This window comes from Salvelinus sp. IW2-2015, linkage group LG3 (genome assembly GCF_002910315.2).
Source record: "Salvelinus sp. IW2-2015 linkage group LG3, ASM291031v2, whole genome shotgun sequence".
Classification (NCBI taxonomy): domain Eukaryota; kingdom Metazoa; phylum Chordata; class Actinopteri; order Salmoniformes; family Salmonidae; genus Salvelinus; species Salvelinus sp. IW2-2015.
The window spans coordinates 1,852,885-1,872,215 of NC_036840.1; the positions used below are offsets into that span (position 1 = coordinate 1,852,885).

General features: G+C 42.4%; 2 protein-coding genes and 1 pseudogene across 4 annotated transcripts; 1 reads left to right on the forward strand and 2 right to left on the reverse strand.

Moving 5' to 3' along the window:
• Positions 1-4,190: 4,190 nt before the first annotated feature.
• On the reverse strand, positions 4,191-6,702 carry LOC111982342 (peroxisome assembly protein 26-like; annotated as a pseudogene).
• Positions 6,703-8,310: 1,608 nt separating this feature from the next.
• On the forward strand, positions 8,311-13,221 carry LOC111982259 (cystine/glutamate transporter). The gene is made up of 12 exons (XM_024013806.2): positions 8,311-8,848; positions 10,535-10,661; positions 10,778-10,893; positions 10,989-11,114; positions 11,223-11,322; positions 11,419-11,463; positions 11,562-11,685; positions 11,788-11,891; positions 11,990-12,086; positions 12,246-12,395; positions 12,519-12,696; positions 12,839-13,221. The coding sequence occupies exons 1-12, from the start codon at positions 8,614-8,616 to the stop codon at positions 12,901-12,903; spliced, it is 1,467 nt and encodes a 488-aa protein (XP_023869574.1). The 5' UTR covers positions 8,311-8,613; the 3' UTR covers positions 12,904-13,221.
• On the reverse strand, positions 13,220-19,279 carry LOC111982118 (forkhead box protein M1-like). 3 transcript variants are annotated; one of them, XM_070433816.1, is made up of 9 exons: positions 19,183-19,279; positions 17,417-17,932; positions 17,158-17,306; positions 16,776-16,970; positions 16,460-16,588; positions 16,236-16,292; positions 15,876-15,927; positions 15,582-15,751; positions 13,220-15,476 (listed from the first exon to the last, which is right to left on the reverse strand). In XM_070433816.1, the coding sequence occupies exons 2-9, from the start codon at positions 17,886-17,888 to the stop codon at positions 14,670-14,672; spliced, it is 2,031 nt and encodes a 676-aa protein (XP_070289917.1). In that variant the 5' UTR covers positions 17,889-17,932; positions 19,183-19,279; the 3' UTR covers positions 13,220-14,669. The 3 variants fall into 3 exon arrangements, with proteins under 3 accessions (XP_070289917.1, XP_023869460.1, XP_070289919.1); XM_024013692.2 differs by lacking the exon at positions 19,183-19,279 and adding an exon at positions 18,646-18,830; XM_070433818.1 differs by lacking the exons at positions 17,417-17,932; positions 19,183-19,279 and adding an exon at positions 18,646-18,825.
• Between the last annotated feature and the right edge of the window lie 52 nt (positions 19,280-19,331).

Below are 19,331 nucleotides of genomic sequence, written 5' to 3' on the forward strand. Positions count from 1 at the left end.
CAAAGCATCTGGTCTATGTCTTAAATAGAATAGGCTATAGCCTATGTATACATGGGCCGAGAAGCARGGGACAGTTATCTTTCCAAGGAAATGTACTTCCTAAATAGGGCTATAGTTATATATAGTAGGCTATAGTTTACTACATTGCCTAAATATTGATCACCCATATTRATCTGTTTGAAAATCTTCACACTCCTAAAAGGTAGGCTATAAAAATACCTCAAGAGAAAGTGCAAGTCTCTCCAAATCTGCTCTCTTCAAACTACATCGATCATATTGTCTGATATAGCCCAGTAATACAAGTAAGGGCCATGTGAGAATCTCTGGTAATTTAATTTATTTCTTAAGTTATTTTTGRGCACCTATAGGGCAATATGTGCGGGAGCGGGATGAAGAAATCGGTCCTGCGCAGACCTCTACTGTGCACCATGACAGTGAAGCCTGTAAAGTTAAGGCTGTTTATTACGGTGTCCATGTGAAAAGTAGGGAATTAGCTAGGGAAACTGACAGATCAATAACTTTACATTGATATTCTGACGTTTTGTCAGTGCAATCTTCAATCGTTTGGCCGATGGTTTCATCTTTTGATTCAGGACTAGTTTGAGGCAAAAATAATAGCTCATGTAAACCAACTTTTGGCCAGTTGTCTCTCTAAAGGTACATCAACTTGCGAAAGCTTGCCAAGTTCATTTACTTCTGAAACGTGACAAAACAAAGGCTACAAAACATGTCCATACAAACAACTGCTGTTAGATAGAGATATGAGGTGGCTTTTATTACCATCTGACAGATAACTAGAGGCTCGAGCTGAACTGGCTGTGGTAGTTACTCACTAGCGTAGCTTATTCATTCACCTCAGTCGAGAGGGGTTGAAACATTAGCTAACGTTACATGTCAGTTACAATACTAGCTCAGCACTGCGAATAAACACTTTTTTTTTTCTGTTAAGTTAAACAGCAGTTACCTTGCCAGCTACATCAGTCAGCTAGAGTAGCCAGTTTCTGTTCCTTTTACAACTCAGTGAAAGAGCACAGCGTGTACACTGAACAATGCTCAACTCTCCCGTGCTGGTCCAGCCAGCCTTCCAGAAGCTTTGCCTTCACYCAGCCTGTCAGCTCACTCTGTGGTGTCCCCAGTGAAAGTTGCTCCCCTGCTAATAATGTAACTCAATCACTGTTCACAAAAAAATAACATGCAATGCATGGCWGACTGCATATAGTGTAGAGGCCTGGGCTATAGGCTATATCTGATATGTTTCTTCTTTCTTTGCATTGGAAAAAACACATTTCATTCAATACTGCACTTGATATGGAGACATTAGCAGAATCTCAACTAAAAGACAGATTAGAGTATTTTCATTGTCTTCTCTTTACAGCAATAGTTATTTGCTTTCCATGTGTTTTCCCACGATTGAATTTTGAAATATTGCAATATGCCTGGCTGGGCCTCTACTTTTCACTGACAGTTACAACTCAAGAATCATATAATTGTTATTTGGAGCGATTTAAAACAATCCACAATTTATTTTTAAGGCTAGGGGAATCTAATGATCCTCTGTGGCCAAATCATGCTTTAGTAGCCTATTTTTAATGATTTTTTAAATTATGTATAGACAGGAGTACGCTATATAATTTTGGCAATTTCATTCAATTTACTTAGGGAAAGCTGCTTCCCATAGCCTTATGCCTTAAGTGCAAGAGCTATCTTTTTCCAAAGTCTGTCCATTAGACCAGTGGTTCCCAAACTGTGGGGTGAGGGGTTAGCAGAGGTGGCGCGGGGGTCACCCCCCCCCCACATTTTTTATATTTTTGTCTTTATAAAATMATTCCCTCATTCAATGAATCAGGGATCAAATGGATAAGGTTGGCTACTTCAAAAGTAAGGTATCTAACTAGACATATTTATAAATAAGGATAAAATATTAATGTTTTGGGGGAGATCTATGCATGGCAAACTATTTGTCAATCAGGCTTTTCTTAAAATATTTTTTACATTGTTGCAATTACATAGCTACTGCTTAATAGAGGGGAATTCATTTTAATTTGGGAATCCCAGCTTTCCAACAGTGGAGATTTGTTAAGGCTCTACAGTGCCGGTGAAAAGGAACAACGAAACTAATGCTTAGTTAGCTATAGTTAACTAGCGAGATAACTGCTACAAGTTATGTTTTGAATTGGTGATTTAGTTAGTCTGTCTGTTATTAATTTATACACCTGCTGCTGAAATGTCGGGCAACAGCCCACTCGCACTGGCACACACARAGCACCACAGACATGCACTGAAGGGTCATTCTGATAATGACATATGTACACTGAACACAAATAGAAACGCAACATGTAAAGTGTTGGTCCCATGTTTCATGAGCTGAAATAAAAGATCGCTGAAATTTTCCATACACACAAAAGCTTATTTCTCTCAGATTTTGTGCACACATTTGTTTACATCCCTGTTGGTGAGCATTTCTCCTTTGCCAATATAATCCATCCACCTGACAGGTGTGGCATGTCAAGAAGCTGATTAAACAGCATGATCATTACACAGGTGCACCTTGTGCTGGGGACAGTAAAAGGCTACTCTAAAATGTGCAGTTTTGTCACACAACACAATGTTACAGATGTCTCAAGTTGAGGGAGCGTGCAATTGGCATACTGACTGCAGGAATGTCAACCAGAGCTGTTGCCAGAGAATTAATGCTAATTTCTCAACCAAAGTAATTTTAGAGAATTTGGCATTACGTCCAACCGGCCTCACAACCACAGACCACATGTAACCAAGCCAGCCCAGGACCTCCACATCCGGCTTCTTCACCTGCGGGATCGTCTGAGACCAGCCACCTGGACAGATGATGAAACTGAYGTGTATTTCTGTCTGTAATAAAGCCCTTTTGTGGGGAAAAACTGTCTGGGCCTGGCTCCCAAGTGAGTGGGCCTGGGTCCTACCCAGTGGGTGGGCTGCACCCCTACCCAGTCATGTGAAATCAATAGATTAGGGCCTAATGAATTTTTGTTCAGTATAGTTTAATTCATTGATCATATGTAAAAGTAGCTTTCATTAATTAATCACATAAAAAACTATTCTGAAAATAAATTTCCATGACCTTACAAYCCCTCATTTGACAACTTGGAACAGAGCATCATGCCATTCAGGCTGGCACATTTTCAAGCTGCGCAATCCCGAACATGCTACTGTCATTCACAGATTCACAGACTAGCAGCAAATAAACTTGAACAAAGCAGAATCAGGAAATGAATGCCCACTCTCCATTGCTATTCAATGAAGATCCCGCCTTCATTCTGCTTTGATCAACCTTTTTGCCTCTGTGTGTGAATCAGGGCCAGCGATAGGCTATTTGTTTTTATAGAGGAGCAGGTACGCAATTCGGCAAAAATGTGAAATGCCATTAAGGCGTTCCGGACAGCTCCAGCCAAAGTCATGCACTGATAATACTGTATGTAGTAAAACCTTCAGGTTTCAATCAATTAAGTAGCAATATGTTTTCAAAATGCATACTGCCTCCAGCTCACTGCAAAGTGGTGTGTGACACACTGATGAAGCCRGCCTTCTGTGCAAATTGGAAGCAAGCTTCAATTACCAGTTGAGAAATAAAAATATTTGCTCTTTTTTTTATCATGGCCAATTTCGTGACATTCAATTGGTAGTAACAGTCTTGTCCCATTTCTGCAGCACCCTTACGGACTTGGTAGAGGTGAAGGTCGAGAGCCAAGCGTCCTCCAAACACGACCCTGCTAAGCCGCACTGCTTCTTGACCCACTGCTTGCTTAACCCGGAAGCCASCCGCACCAATATGTCTGAGGAAACACCGTCAAGCTGGCGACTGAAGTGAGCTTGCAGGCGTCCAGCCCGCCACAAGGAGACGCTAGAGCACGATGGGTCTCGGTCACGGCCGGCTGTGACACAGTCTGGGATCAAACCCGGGTCTGTAGTGACGCAGCATTAAACCGCTGCGCCACTCGGGAGGCCCAAAAAACTATTATTAACACAGGATTGCATTTAGAATTGTTGCACATTGATTGGGCTAATAAAAGAGCTGTCTGACAGATTTTCCGCTAAAAGGCCCTGTATCTGTATGCTGTGCATGTGATAAATAAGATACATAAGGAATATAATACACTCGTGCTGATTTAATTCCACAGAATTATGCAAATTAAGCCCTTGACCAATAAGCATGACTGGTCAAATGTATTTCCATCAACTGGTATTTCCATCAATGAATAGGCTAAAAAGCATTATTTCGCAATGGGATTTATTTTCTTCATATTTCACATGCTTTGCGATTATGTAGGCTACTTTGTGCATAATGTCGCTATTGTACTACATAATTGATATAGTGAAGGTATACGCTGTACTACTTGGATATACATCAGTGGGGATTAAGAAGTAATATGCAATACCCCCACTACACCACTGCTACCTAGTATACACTAGCTAGCTAGTACACACTACACACATGCGCCATCCTCTCTGGCAGCATTCAACCAATCTGAGCCCGTATTTCTCACAGCGTCTGTGTCCTGAGACGGTATCTGCTGGAGCCAGATCCTATTGAAAGATACTGGAGTAATTCATAATGAGAGAATTATCATTTTACCAATTAAAAATCTTTCACTGTCATGTAAAATTGTGTCACCACACACACTCAACCGCTTGCTTTCTCACTCACTCACTCGCTCACTCACTCGCTCACTCACTTGCTCACACACTCGCTCACACACACACCTACAGTATATGGGAGCGACTGAATCTGCAACACCAGGGAAATTAACTCTGACTATTACTATCACATTCTGCCTTCACAGGTATCCATGTTGTTGTTGRCAACAAAAGCCCCCCTAATTTCTCTTCATCTTACTCACTAAATCATATTTACATGGTTAGAGGGCCAATGGTGAGCTCTTGGTTCTCAGTCAAATTTAAACCATGATGTCCCAACACTAGGCTGTATGGTTTTACAGTTAGCTCTGAGCTCTGGCTCGATAGTAAGGAGCAAACATGGCGTCCCACATCTGCTTCAGCATCTGCAGCAGCTGTGAGATCCAGGGGAAAGATGAGGGATGAGCTGTGGAGAAACCATATCCAAGAATCATCATAACATTTACGCTCTTTGTTCTGATATCTAGTCGCTGTTCAGTGCTTCAATACTGTAGGTAGGTTGGGTGCAATCAAAACCTAGACAAAAGCTGAATGCTAAGTGCTAGACTAGTATTAACTAAAGCAACCACATTATTTTGATGTTGACAGTTTCTTTCAATGATTGAATAAGAGGCTTACAACATTATTTATTTTGTACCTGGATCCATCCGGACAAAAAGCGCGTAGAAAAGGACCGTAGAAAAGGACCGCAGCCAGAAAGACTCTCCGAAGAGTGAATGACCCAGCACTAGCTACTGATAGTCCTCTGTTCAAAAGCCTAAGCAAGGCCTCAAGTTTCTGAATCACAGCACCTATAAAGCACAAACACACAGTCAGTCACACTGTCTGGCAGCATTAAAGTAAATACAAAGGGTTAATTCAACTGTAAGTGAGATGCACCTTGAGGTGTGTTAAGTCCAGCAGCCACCACCACAGGACTGGGGTTGGGATTAGGGCTTGGAGATTGTTCTTGGCTGAGGTTCTCTTTATTTTCCACGATATCCAGTGCTGTTTGTTTCTGGTCCTCTGTGAATGCAATACCTCCCACCTCACCAACAACTAACTTCTGTGCCTCTGTSATATGACCTAAAGGCACTAGAATATGCAGTAAATACAGCTRTGCTACAGTCCCAAACCCTGCCAATCTCCCATTGGATGGGCAGCACAGCCAAACATAGCTTGCCTCCTGCATCATAGCTTGCTCACCCACTTRGGTGTAGAGGAGTATGCTACAAAAAAGAAGAGGGACATAGAGAAAAACAAGACTGCAMGGTGAAAAACATAAATCACAATGTGCAGTGTCTGTTATAAATGGTGTGGAAGAAATGAGAGCCTGCAAATTAACCATGTTACATTTTCCTCACCACATCTGCATTATTTTGGCAGGTATTTTCTCAGGGCACTCATAATGCTGCAGAATCCATGCCAGTATACCTGGCCATTGATTGAGTTCAGCCATTGCTTGAATCCCCACAATGCAGAGTGCAGCCTTCAACTCCCCATACCTGAAAGTCAGATGGACAACGATTTAGTCCAATAACGCAATGCAACAAGGACCATGTCATAAAAGTAGAGACATTTCTAAGAATTAGTACCCACCTGTCTTGCTCCGCGTTTAAAAGACTATCCAGACCTCTCTCACATGTGTTGAAAGCAGCTTGGAAATCCCTCTGAACCATGAACTGCTCGGCAGCTGAGTCCAACAGTCCARGTGTCAGTGCAAAATTTGAACACAGCAGGGGGGCTTTGACGGACAGACCTGAAGATGAGAGTCTGAGACATTGAGGTGGACGAGTTGCTCCTCATTGCACTCTAGGTAGCTAATGTTATGTCTCTTTTAMTTGTTTGTGCCGACAAATTATATGACGATTCACCGACTGTCAACCAAACATTAGTAATGTATTTACCAATATGTTAACCGTGCCGTCAATTATGTGGTGGTGGTAAGTTTAATTGCAAAAAACTGTGGTACCTGCCTTGTACAAATTTGATTACATTCTGAGAAGATGTACATGCTCTTATTTGACTTCTGCACTCGCCACCAATCATATTCGGAGATTACTCGTGAACACAAGGCATCCAATCACTTGCGTTCTTATTCATACGTGAACCTCCAGGTGCGCTCGATTTAGCTCGCCCGGCGTGCCGTATTGAGTGGGGTTCCAGTTTATTATCGTTTGGGATCTTTTTTTTTGACCCCCCCCCCCCCAAAGAAAAACGAAAACGAAGTATTAATTAATTCATAAATATAACCATAGAATATGATAATTGATTTGTGGGATATCTGGAACAACGGAACTTTTGCACATACATTTGCATCACTGTTTTTGACAAGGACAGAAAGTGATGAAGTTGTAGAACTCAAAATAACTCTATGCCATGAGCTAATTATSCAAAGTAAGGTTTGGGTGTTAAGGGGCTTTCATTTACTACATTTTCTGTTGAGAGACCAATTTAGAAGGTTCTAAATATTAGATTTGATGTTGAACCTGCAGCAATTTGAAATACCTATTTTTCACAGCAGTAGGGATCTCTCCAAAACATCCTCACAATTTTCAGCTGAATAAACATGAAAATAAGAAAAATAAATGGCATACTTTCTCTTTCTGTATTATTCAAGCCACATAACGTGATGGGGTAGAGTGGTGACATGTCAGATAAGTTATTGTGAATATGATACTTAGTTTRCCGGAAATGCCGACACCCATTGTCAAGACATGCAATTACAACTAAACATGTCAAATGAAAATAAAGCKGCTTTAATGCCTTTGTTAACTGCTGTTAACAAGCAACGGATTAACTGAAATGGACAGCCACAGTCTCCCAAGCGTTAAGAAAAGAGAGGCAAGATACATTTATTCACAGTTTGCTGTTGGATCCCTCACATGTGATCTCACGCTGAAGTTTCCTTGCTCATGACAGAAATACTTCACAGTTCAAACACAGGGACAAACTACATGACCTTGCTTTTATTCATCAGGTGTGCGTGCAAAGAGAGAGAAATGACATGACAATTGTTTGACGTTGCATTCAACCCCATTTTAGMGTTGAAATTTGTGTCAAAMTGGATGTTATTTGGTTCTGATTTGGTTATGAATGAATTCTACTGATATTTTGTGGATATTAGTGAGAACATCAATAAGGCCATCTGCTCCTATAGCACATATAGTTTCTCWGTTGTGAAGTTGTTGMTGTAAGCGACCCCCCTGTTATTTGTACAGCTGCCGCTACAAGGGGTGTTTGGGTTCTCTCCCCATGGTATTCCGTGTTTAAAGCTGTGCACACAAGCAAAACTTACACACACCGGCACACACATACAAAGACCCACAAAAACTTTAGTGCATGCGCACACACACGCATGCACACACACACGCACACGCACACACACACACACACACACACACACACACACATACACACACACAAACACATACACATTAATACTCAGTACAATGAATGCACCATGGCTTTGACCCGTCTAAACTGCCTTAATTACTCATGTTGTTGAAGCTTGGGAAGACTGCTGGCTTTGTTTTCCGCTTGTGCAGGATTGGTGAGTTTCTATGGTTACTGACTGTGCCGATTTGCAAGAGCCAATGAGGGGGTAAAAAACAAGTTCGGGGGAGAGGGCCTTGTGTAAGTGTGAGGGTTATACTAGTCTACTCGTTCAGCTCATACAGCTCCACTCGGCTTGTCACCCTCCCCTAGCTTGTCTCGTCTTTCACACTTGTCCTCTACATCAAGCAATCTTCATTGGATAAATACAAGCAGTTTCAGTATAAGAAGYAGGATATATGAATTTTATAGTTTATCCATAAAGGGAATTACTATACTTTTGTGTTCGTAAAGAGAGAATACTTTTTTGTTCACTTAAATTAACTACTTGATTTATTCACTGGAACGTGTTGGTGTAAGGCTGGCTATCTAAACAAGGTGTTTTCACACCTTCAAGGCTGCTGAGGCATGGGCATAGATGGAATTCAGTCGAAGGAAGAGGAGGATGAGGTGAAGGAGAAGAAAGAAGATGAAGTGATCCACCTGAGGAGGACAATAGGTCTGCTTCCGGCTATCTCCTTCATCATCGGTACCGTGGTGGGCAGCGGCATCTTCATTGCACCAAAAGGGGTTCTGATGAACAGTGGTAGTGTGGGSCTGTCACTGGTGGTTTGGGCACTGTGTGGGGTTCTCTCGACCTTCGGTAAGCACCAACTGTCATTTTAAAAGAGGTAGTGGGTAACTATGAAAGCAAGAGSAGCATAATTGTGATGTTTGAGAGTGGCAGTTGCTAACACAATATCCGTCTTGAAACATTTTTGATAGATATTCACACATCAGGCTGATTCAGTATTGATTAAGGTCCAATGCAGCTGTTTTTATCTCAATATGAAAACATTTCTGGGTAACAATTAAGCACTTTACTGTGATTTTTTTCCAATRAAAATGMTTAAAAACATACAAAAAAGCTTCTTAACAAAAAGTAATTTGTCTCGCAAAATTTTTGCTAGGACTGTATGGGAAAGGTCTGAATGAGGAGCCTCCTAATTGGAGGAGCCTAATTGGAGGGATTGTAACCTGAAAACTAGCTGTTATTGGAAAAMAGATATATTATTGTTATTGGTCTATTAACTTACACTGCCTGGTCATGTAGCCAGGCAGGGCGAAACAAGCTGAAATTTCAGGCAGTCTTTTCTCTACCTCATAGTGTGGAAATATATATAAAACACAGGTAAATCATGCATTTGACTGCACTGCCCCTTTAATTCACYGACAGCACACAACATTCACTCCCCTAATGGAAGCTTAGGCTACCTCAGAGGTGTAATCTAGTACTCGCTGTATTGTCTTTGGTAGTAAACTGTGCTGGATGTGTTCACTTAGCTGAATGATCTGGCCAAGGTCCATAATCCTCTGGTATTTGCACATGTAATCAACCTTTTCACTTATAAAGTCATTTTGACTTATCTTATTTAATTAAGGTAATAACAGTTCACTGTACAGGTTATTGTCATACATGCCTCCACTATTATTTGTACCATTAACATAATTTAAAACATTTATTATCATTCAAGTATATGAGTCCTTGAACAGATGTCCAAATGTTTACTATTAAACTGATGGTTTAATATACAGATGTAGGATCTTAATTTGAGACAGTTTGCTACAGCAGGAAAATYAGCCTGTTGATTATAATTAATGGCCATTTTTGTAGGGGTTGATGCATTTTTCATTTGGGCAAATCAAGTCTGAAATGGAAATGTCAGTGGAAATTACAAACTTCAGAAGCCTTTTTAAACAGGAAAATGCTCAGCAACAAAAGTGATCAAATTAATATCTGTACTATTCATTAAGGTTGTTTATAGGGTAATAGCCTACGGCTGACCAAATAAACAGATCAAAAGGGTAGCATGGGCTGAAAGCATGGGGTGGATGTATGGCTGACCTTTCCCAGGTATTCCCCCAGTTTTTAACTTTATTATACCACAGTTTTAAGCACAGCTATAACTAATGATATGCACTGAATAATGAATATTTAAAAAAATCTGTTTCCTGAATGTATAGAGATAGTTATACAATAGAAAATATCCCAGCCCACAGCAAAAACTCCACATTGTTTCCACATCATTTCAACCAACAAATTCAATGTGATGATGTTAAGTCAACGTGGAAAACTGACTCTATTTGAAAAAAGTAATCAACGTAAGGGAATTTAGTATTTTTTTCACCCAACTTTTCACCTGAATCCAATGACATGGTGAATTTTTTTTGTGATTTCACGTTGAAATTAACATTATTTGACAGCTCAACCAAATGTAAATCAAAACTTTGTTGAACTGACGTCTGTGCCCAGTGGGAGATGTGTCATCTGTCTCTGTTCTTTGTCCAGGGGCCTTGTGTTATGCTGAGCTGGGAACCACATTTACAAAGTCAGGGGGCCACTACACCTATCTGCTGGAGACATTAGGACCCTTGCCTGCGTTCCTGCGTCTCTGGGCAGAGTTTTTATTCATCAGGTCAGCAGCCTGTATCTCTGTGTCTCTTTGCATACACTCTTGGAGTAGTTTAGGGGACAGTATAGTTTATTACACGTTTTCTAATGCTTTTACTGTACTCCATGTGGACTGTAAAGGCCAGCTGTAGCATCCTACGTGTCCCTGGCATTCGGACGCTATCTGGTGGATCCCTTTTTCAGCCCTTGTGCTCCTCCCACAGCACTGATTAAACTGGTCAGCATCCTTGGAGTGAGTGAGTGATAAAATACAATCGATAAGACTTTGTGAATTGTTTGATTACTATGGAATACTATTTCAACGAGGTTTATCTTCCCCCTCTCCTTGTAGCATTTGTGGTGGCGATAAACTGCTGGAGTGTGACCCTGGTCTCTCGCACCCAGATCACGCTGACATTCATCAAGATGTTTGCCCTGGTCTTAATCATCGTTCCTGGCATCATGGCATTAGCCAGAGGTGGGGTATTGGTTTTGGTAGAGTAACATGATACACGATGTACACGATATACACAGGACCCTAATCAATCAAACCCTGCTAACTTGTTTTCCTCTCTCCCCTCCCCAGGACAGACAGAGAACTTTCAGAATGGCTTTGAGATTGATACATTAACACTGGATAAGCTACCATTGGCCTTTTATTCTGGTCTATATGCCTATGGTGGATGGTAAGCAGTGCACAAGAAAATCCCAATCATACCATTGTTGTGTTGTCCGTAAAGAACTGTTAACTGATAAATGGACATCTTTTACTTTCTTTGCAGGTTTTATCTGAATTTTGTCACAGAGGAGGTCATTAACCCAAATAGGTATTTTACATAAAAAACAAACAATGTGATTGACCAATTATTTCCACACAAATAATCAATGAACCTCATGCCTTAGTTTGTCTGATCTATTTTGTCAGAAACATCCCACTGGCAATCATCTTCTCCATGGTGACGGTGACTGTGTGCTACGTTCTTGTCAACGTGGCCTATTACACCATGATGACAGCAGAGGAGCTTCTTGTGTCTGACGCTGTGGCTGTGGTCAGTAKTYTGGCATCAYATGGTCAAAMCCAAGAGAAGGAAAATAACTGCATYTGAAYTGAACTGCATGTCAGCCTRATATACGCTGTCTGTTTWTCGCAGACGTTTGCCAATCGTGCGCTTCACGGCTTGGCCTCTGTGATTCCTGTACTGGTAGCTGTGTCCTGTCTTGGGGCGCTGAACGGTGGCTTCTTTGGAGCACCCAGGTAATAATGCTGCACTCTCGTAATTCATTAATGTACACCTTGATGTACGCTTGGCTGGTTCTATTCACGAGACGTCTGTCTGTCTGTCCGTGGTGCAGGATGCTGTTTGTGGGGGCCAGGGAGGGACACTGGCCAGTCCTCTTCTCAATGATCCACATCCGTAGAAACACGCCTCTGCCTGCTGTTCTGCTGCTGGTATAGTCTACTACTACTGCCCATAGTCTACCTTGCCAACCCTATTAGAGTCTCTTTACAGACATCTGTATTGTAGGGATGTCCTTATTGGGTTGATGAGGTAGGTCTATGCTTTGCTTTCATGGTCCAGTTGAGATGTTTGTGTTGTCCTTCCTGCAGTATCCGTTGGTGGTAGTAATGGTGGCGAGAGGAGAGATATTCCAGCTGATCAACTTTGCCTCCTTCTCTCGGTGGCTCTTCATTGCCATGGCGACCATGGGGATGCTCATCCATCGCTACCGCTTCCCCCTCCACCCAAGACCCTTCAAGGTTGCTATGACTACTATAATTAACTAATGTCACTTGTTTGGTACTTACTAGTTGGCTGTTTCTTGACTGTTTACCTKSWMTTWTWRRRBTYWMKWSKMCWRAWWWRTKTWRTKTGTCTACTAGGTGCCGCTGGCCATTGCAGTCACCTTCACAGTGGTGTGCTTCTTCATCGTTGGGCTGTCTCTGTACTCAGACCCCTGGAACACAGGGGGCAGCTGTGCTCTCACCCTGTCTGGAGTCCCTGTCTACTACCTGACCGTGCACCGCTCACGCCTGCCCACCCGATGGAGAAAGATCTTCAGTGAGTCACATCCTTATCATGCCACTATAATGTCGTCATCATCATACTGAATTACTGATAGCAGAAATGTCAGGTGAGGGTGTTGTGTGGGATAGTTATGGCTGTTGCGAGTCACTGACTGGACAGTCTCTCTATTCTCCAGACTACTGCAGCAAGCAGCTCCAGATACTGCTGGAGGTGGCTCAYCAAGAAGTCCAGACCTACTAAAGACGCCTCTTTACTCACACACTGACCGGACGGACACCCATTGCTGTGCCCTCCATATTGCATATGGATGTGAAAACCAAGGCATGTTAGATTTGGAAAATAATGAGCCGTTAACTCCACAACATTCACTGCTGGGAAAGTTAGTTCTGCTGAAAAAACCCCCACTGACTATTGTTTTTGTTTACTTGAATTAACGGTGTACTTTTTACGCTTTGAATACGATAGATGTTTTGTGTGGATTATTTACATTTAAAATGACAATCATCAGCAAATGATGACATACTGGTATTTGGTACTCAAATAAAACAAAGAGAGAAACTGTGACATTAATTTATTCCATTTACATAGGATTCATAAAACAGACATGCTTTTCGTAATCAACCCAAAATGTACCCATGTCAGTTTTCCCCAAACCTTCCTCTGGGGTCTGTTGTACTGGTCATGTAATAAATACTGAACCAGAATGTAAAAGTTCTTGCATATTATGTGGTGTTCATGCCTCTTCCAGTTTATCATACTTTTAAATTATATGGGACAAGAAACCCAGGACTGTGTGAATCTAGTCAAAGTTAAGACATCTAAACCCACCCAATGTGAAAAGAAGCAGCAAAGTCACAGGGTTTCATTGTAYTCAGCACACCCACCCAAAAAGGAAAAAAGGCACTTTAAACATTTACATTAGCTACAGTTTCCAAGACACCAATACTGTAAAGATATGAAACCAAGTCAATCACCAGCAAGCCCATGCCATGATATTAAACACTAGCAGACAGTATGCTCCTTAAACTTGAACCTGAATGTGTCCACCACAAGCACAGCCAACAAAGGAACTGAGAATAACCATAAAAAGCCATACATCATTCAGAATTGGTCATATACAAATGGAGTCTTCCTTTCCCATAAAAGTAACAACTATGACCCTTTGTTCAAGATAAAACCATAAACTCATGCATTAAATGTTTAATCTTCTAGCCAAAAAACTTCCAATGACAATTCTAACATATTTCCCTTCTACACAGACAGAGTAACACAGGAGTAGAAGACATCAGCATACTACTTTATGCTTTTACATAGTGAGTAAGAAATTACTACCACTCTTTAAAAGTTCACAAAGCAGATTGGACATTGTGTCATACTTAGAATAAGTTACAAAAGTGCACTAGAATAAGTGTTGACTTGGTCAATCAAAAATGGCATCTCCTTTGGGTGTAGACAGCCCTGGTTGTTTATTACTTTCTCTCATTGGTGGTTGATCCTCTGTACATCATGTTACATTCTTTCAGAGGTCCAATCATATGGAGACTCGCTCACTTTCAGAGGAGGCACCACATCTTATATTCTAGCATGGTAGTGTCGGTCTCACTGGATAGTTTGATGATTTATCTATGTATAAATGTACATTTTAAAGAGCAAAACATATTACAAAATGTGCAAATTAACATACATATTCTATGTAGGCTACACATCAACATACAACTCAGACATACTTTTCGGTTCTCTAGTAGTTCCTTCAASACTATCGTGGGAGGCAGTGAATTGTAATCAAAATATGGTCGCTTATGCTTGTGGCATGAAACAACCAAGAGAGAGGAAATGGACTGGTTAGTATTGACAAAAGCAACCAATGACAAAGAAAAAAAATCTAAGTCAGAAAAACTCCCACATTTACAGATTGGAAGATGTGAGCAGCTTGGGTAATGATGAGACTATGGCATRCTCATCTAGCAAAGAACTTTGAAAAGGTCGTGCTCTCTGCTCGGCAGTGGCTACTTGAGTTCAGGGATGAGCTGAGACCAGCTGATGTTCCCCATACCCAGATCATCATCCTCCAGGCCAGAGAAGCTGATATCCACCAAGATCTTGCTCAGGCTGTCGTTCATGGTGTCCAGGACCAAGCCCTCCGTAAGGGAGCGGTTAGCTGTGGAGGGACCCCCGATCTGGAGCTCTCTAGAGCAGCCCTGCAGACGCTCCAGCCCCGGGGAGCAGGTGCCGMTGGGGCCAGCCGCGGATGAGGAGCGTGCAGAGGTGAGCAGCTCGCGAGGGGAGTTGAACAAGGGCAGGTCCTTAAAGGGAGTGCTACTGAAGCTGAAGGGGGTGTGGTCATGGCGGTGCGGGGTGAAGCTGGGGCCGGGGGTGCGGATGGGGCTGAAGTCCAGCATGCCACCTCTCTCCTTGCCCAGCGGGGTCACCCTCCAGGGCTCTAACAGCACAGTGGGTGGCTTGCTGGGGGTGGAGGAGGCTGGGTGGCTGCTCTTGATGGGGGTCTTGAAAGAGAACTCCCTGCAGGGGCTGTCAGGCTCCGGCCGGGGATCGAGCTCGGCGTCCTGTAAGGCGGAGCCGTCGGAGGCCAGGCCCGAGTCGAAGAAGGTGCTGTCGGGGAAGAGGAGCACAGGCTCCTCGTTGGAAGGCAGGACGAGGCGCTGCTTGCGACGGGAGCTGCTGACTTCCTTCCTGGTGTTGGTCAGAATGGCTCTAGGGGTAACAGAGGTCAGGGGCACACAGACCTGCTCCTCCTTCATCTCCTCAACTGGAGGAGCATACAGCATCACTGTGGAGGCATCACTGTACGTAACCTGCCAAACACAGTCCCAGCGTATTCATTTAATAATTATAGGGAATCAAGTAACCTCCCGGCACTTCACAATAAAAAAAAACGTATGGTGATGGTGAGACTTTACCTTGGGAGCTATACGGACCCTCTTMCCCCCTCCTGTGGAGCTAGATTTCTGTTGGGGGGCAGAGAGGGGGAGCTGTGTGGACGAGGACAGGAAGAGTGACTGGGTGAAAGGCAGCTGGATGGGGACCAGGTAGGAGTCTGCACGAGGAAGAAGGGGCTTCATCTTCCTCTCTGAACATATGGATGGCAGAATAGAAAGTCATGAGGCAACAGCTACACATCAATAATTTCCAACTCTCAAAGGTTTGGTAATTGTCCCGCTGCTTGTTTCCCCCCACGTCTTRCCCTCACTCACCAGGGGCACTSGCAGATGTTTTCTTGATTTCAGGAGCAATTCTCTTTTGTTGCTGCYGGAGACAATTGAGATGTTAACTTCTCATTCCCAACACAACTATTCTAATTGAAATGGTCCCTTTCTCTTCTCAAAGACAACATATGAAGACGGCATGAGTTAGACCTGTGTAGAAGAAGTTACTGACTATGTACGGTGGTCCTGTGATGTCTGCATCTCTGCCTACACCTCGCATCTCCCCTGAAATTAATTGTCAACTTAATGAGCTAAACAAGAGCAGATGGAAAGCATGTCCTGTCCTGTCTCTGAGTGTCCTGTCCTCCCTGACTGCCACAGATGAAAAGAAGGGTAAAACAATCTTACATGTTGGTCACAGACCTGCATGGTCCGAGACGAGACGGAAGTTGGATCAGACTCAGTCTGTGGGGTGGAAAATTGGTCAAAAGGGACAGAGTTATCATAGAGATAAGTAGATATCAGAGTTAAGACCGTTATATGCAGGGATTTGTCCTTTTGTGGAGTCCCATAGTTGTAATTGGCCAGCGACAAAATATAACTTAGAACATAAAAGTGGGTAACATGCCGACCTTGTAAACCTGGTCAAGAGTAAGGCAGCGATTGGCCTCTGGGCGGATGGTCCAGTAGGAGATCTTGCCATCTTGTGTTGTCTCACGGATGAACATGTCATGCAGGGAGAGATTGTGGCGGATGGAATTCTGGCAGAGGAGCATAGACAATATCAAACTAAGAGGATGTGGCTTATGCCARTGGCAATTATACAAGTTTTTGTTGGGTGCTTAAGGGGTATTTTTCTGCTTCTATTATAACACGATCTTGTCCTCAACTACTACAGTGACACCAATAAAATCTATCTGTGACCAAGGGCTTATTACGGATGTTTACCTTCCAGCCTGGCTTAGCCACCTTTCTGAAATATGGAAAGTGATCCTCAATCCAAGTGTAGATCTCTTTCAATGTCATCCTCCTGCTCTTCTTACTGTTGATGGCAAACTGAATCATTGCCATGTACGAGTAGGGTGGTCTCTCTGACAAGGGGTCTTTGACAACCATGTGTGCTTCCATTCGCTCACTTTGTGACTGTGTGCAAAACAGAACAAAAGAGAGGTTGGTTTTGTTTGGCCTATTTAGATACTACTCTTCGAGTGCAACACTTGAAACATTCTAGATAAACGTAGAACACGTTGCCGGTGACACCCTCGTTGAGCATCACTGTTTACATACGTCCGTTGACAATCACAGCAAGATGCTAAAAGAGGAGCCAAACCTGGAGAATCTGTTGGCAAGCGTCATGATTCTCTTTGTTGGCAGCTTTCTTAGCAGGATCTGGTTCAAGACCGTCTGTATTCATCCTCCCAAGCCACTGGATGTTAGTAAGGCTGTCATCTAGAGGACTGCAATCAAGGTCCCTATTCACTGTGAAATAAAAACTGTGCGCATCAGCAATGTTCATCATCAAACAGTTAAACAACACCTGAAAAGTGGAGGGTCATTTAACCCAAAATCATGAAAGCAAATAAACATACATGGTTTAATTGTAGTCAAAGTCCTAGTATCCTTTAGGCAGTCCATTGTTGTTGCCTTCTCTGGCTGTGTGACAAGAGCCATGCTACTCCTACCAGAGCTGTGACTGCTCATATAGCTAGGTTGCCTGAAAGAATCTGCACCATCCTCGATACAGCCGCCACCACTTAGAAGGATGAATTTGTTTGGTCCTTGAGAGCCACACTCCTTTCCCTTGGCAGTGAGGGCCCCAATTACACTCTGAAGGTCTGCAGTTTTGGGGATGACAACCACTTGTGTGCCAGGCATAGTGGGATGGTCCATGATGCGGATGCCATCAGCAAAGCACTGGCCACCTGAGGGTTTGGATGTGGATGGTCCCTTGTGTCGTAGTCCATCCGGCTCATCAATTGAGCCATCAAGTGTTGGTTCATTTAGCTGGAAAGGAAGCTTCCTCCTCCTAAGGATCAGGGGCCTTCTTGGGCTCTGTCTCATTTTGCTCAGATTACAGAGGCTGGCCCTTTGACTTCACTTGATGTCTGAAGAGATAACAGGTAACGTTAAAGTCACAACTACATTTCCCCTGGGGCAGAAAAAGCTGGTTAGGTTAGAGCTAGTTAGCTATACTGGTTAAATGATAGCGAAACTGATCTGATGACGAATCAGGTGCTGACAACTTTCTACCTGAGTTGATATGCTGCAACTAAACAAGCAAGACTGTCGATGCAAAAGCTGTTATTTCAAAAATTATCCAAGGTTCTTTTGATGGGTAAATTAAAGTAGCGTTAGCTAGCTTGCGTAACCTGGTAACAACGCCGAATTGGATATTTTTCACATCATGAACTTATGTTTTCCATAMTTGCGCTGACGTTACTCTAGTAACTTGCTAACTTAACTATACTAAAATATATTTGATTGTTTCAATTAAAAATAAAACAGCCAGTTAATTGTTACTATAGCTAGCTAGTTAACGATTTTAGAATATAAATACCAGTCTTTCAAATATCAATTATGGTTATGACGCAGTCTTCTAGAACATGARGGTGTTAGCTAAATTAGATAGTTGCTAATCCACGGGTTTATAGTTAGCTAACTAACATACAAAGAAGGTAGAAAAATATTCCCCAAACTAACGTAAGATAGTAGTTAGCTAACTAGCGGTAGTAGTTAGCGCGTTTAGTTTGCCAGCTAACGTTAGTCCAGTTAATTAGCCAGCTAACTAGCAACTTTAACCAAGTTGAAAATAACAAACCTTCARATTATGGTGATGCGATGCGCTTTTGTTCTGGGTTACTTGACTCCTTAATTAAACAATGACAATAATCGAAAATMAAAGTTGATAGGTAGTTTGTAGATCTCCACCTCCTTTCATTCAGTGTGAAAGGGAATGGGAGTTTGAATTTTGGCGCAGTATTTGCGATTCCGGTCATGTGGTCTTTGCATATCCAATGGGCTGAACCCAGTGGATGTGACAACCAATCAGCGTTAGCCATTATGTTAACTGCAAGACTTGAGGAGGACAGCGAAGCAAATGCCAAATGTTTGTCCTTTCTGATTCTGACATTATTTCTTCAAAACATTGATAACTAGCTACTTCTGACATGCAGTATACACCCAGGTACGTCGTGTGATATGCGAAGGCGTACTGTGTTAATGGAAGGGTACTTCACTGTTATTTTTTGTTGTTGTAGCTAACTAGCTAACGTTACTTAACCCAAAGCAAGCTATAGCGTTATAACGTTTCTTATATACCACATCTGTTCCATACTGCATTACTTTAATACGTCACCTTATATTTCACCTTCTCTTGATCCCATCAGCTCCTCAGCCATGATCTATGATGCCCCGTAAAACAAGAAAGACATATTTGCCAAACTCACAGAAGCCGTCGCTGTTGTTTTTTGAGCCACCACTTGATGACGCCAGATACCACAACGT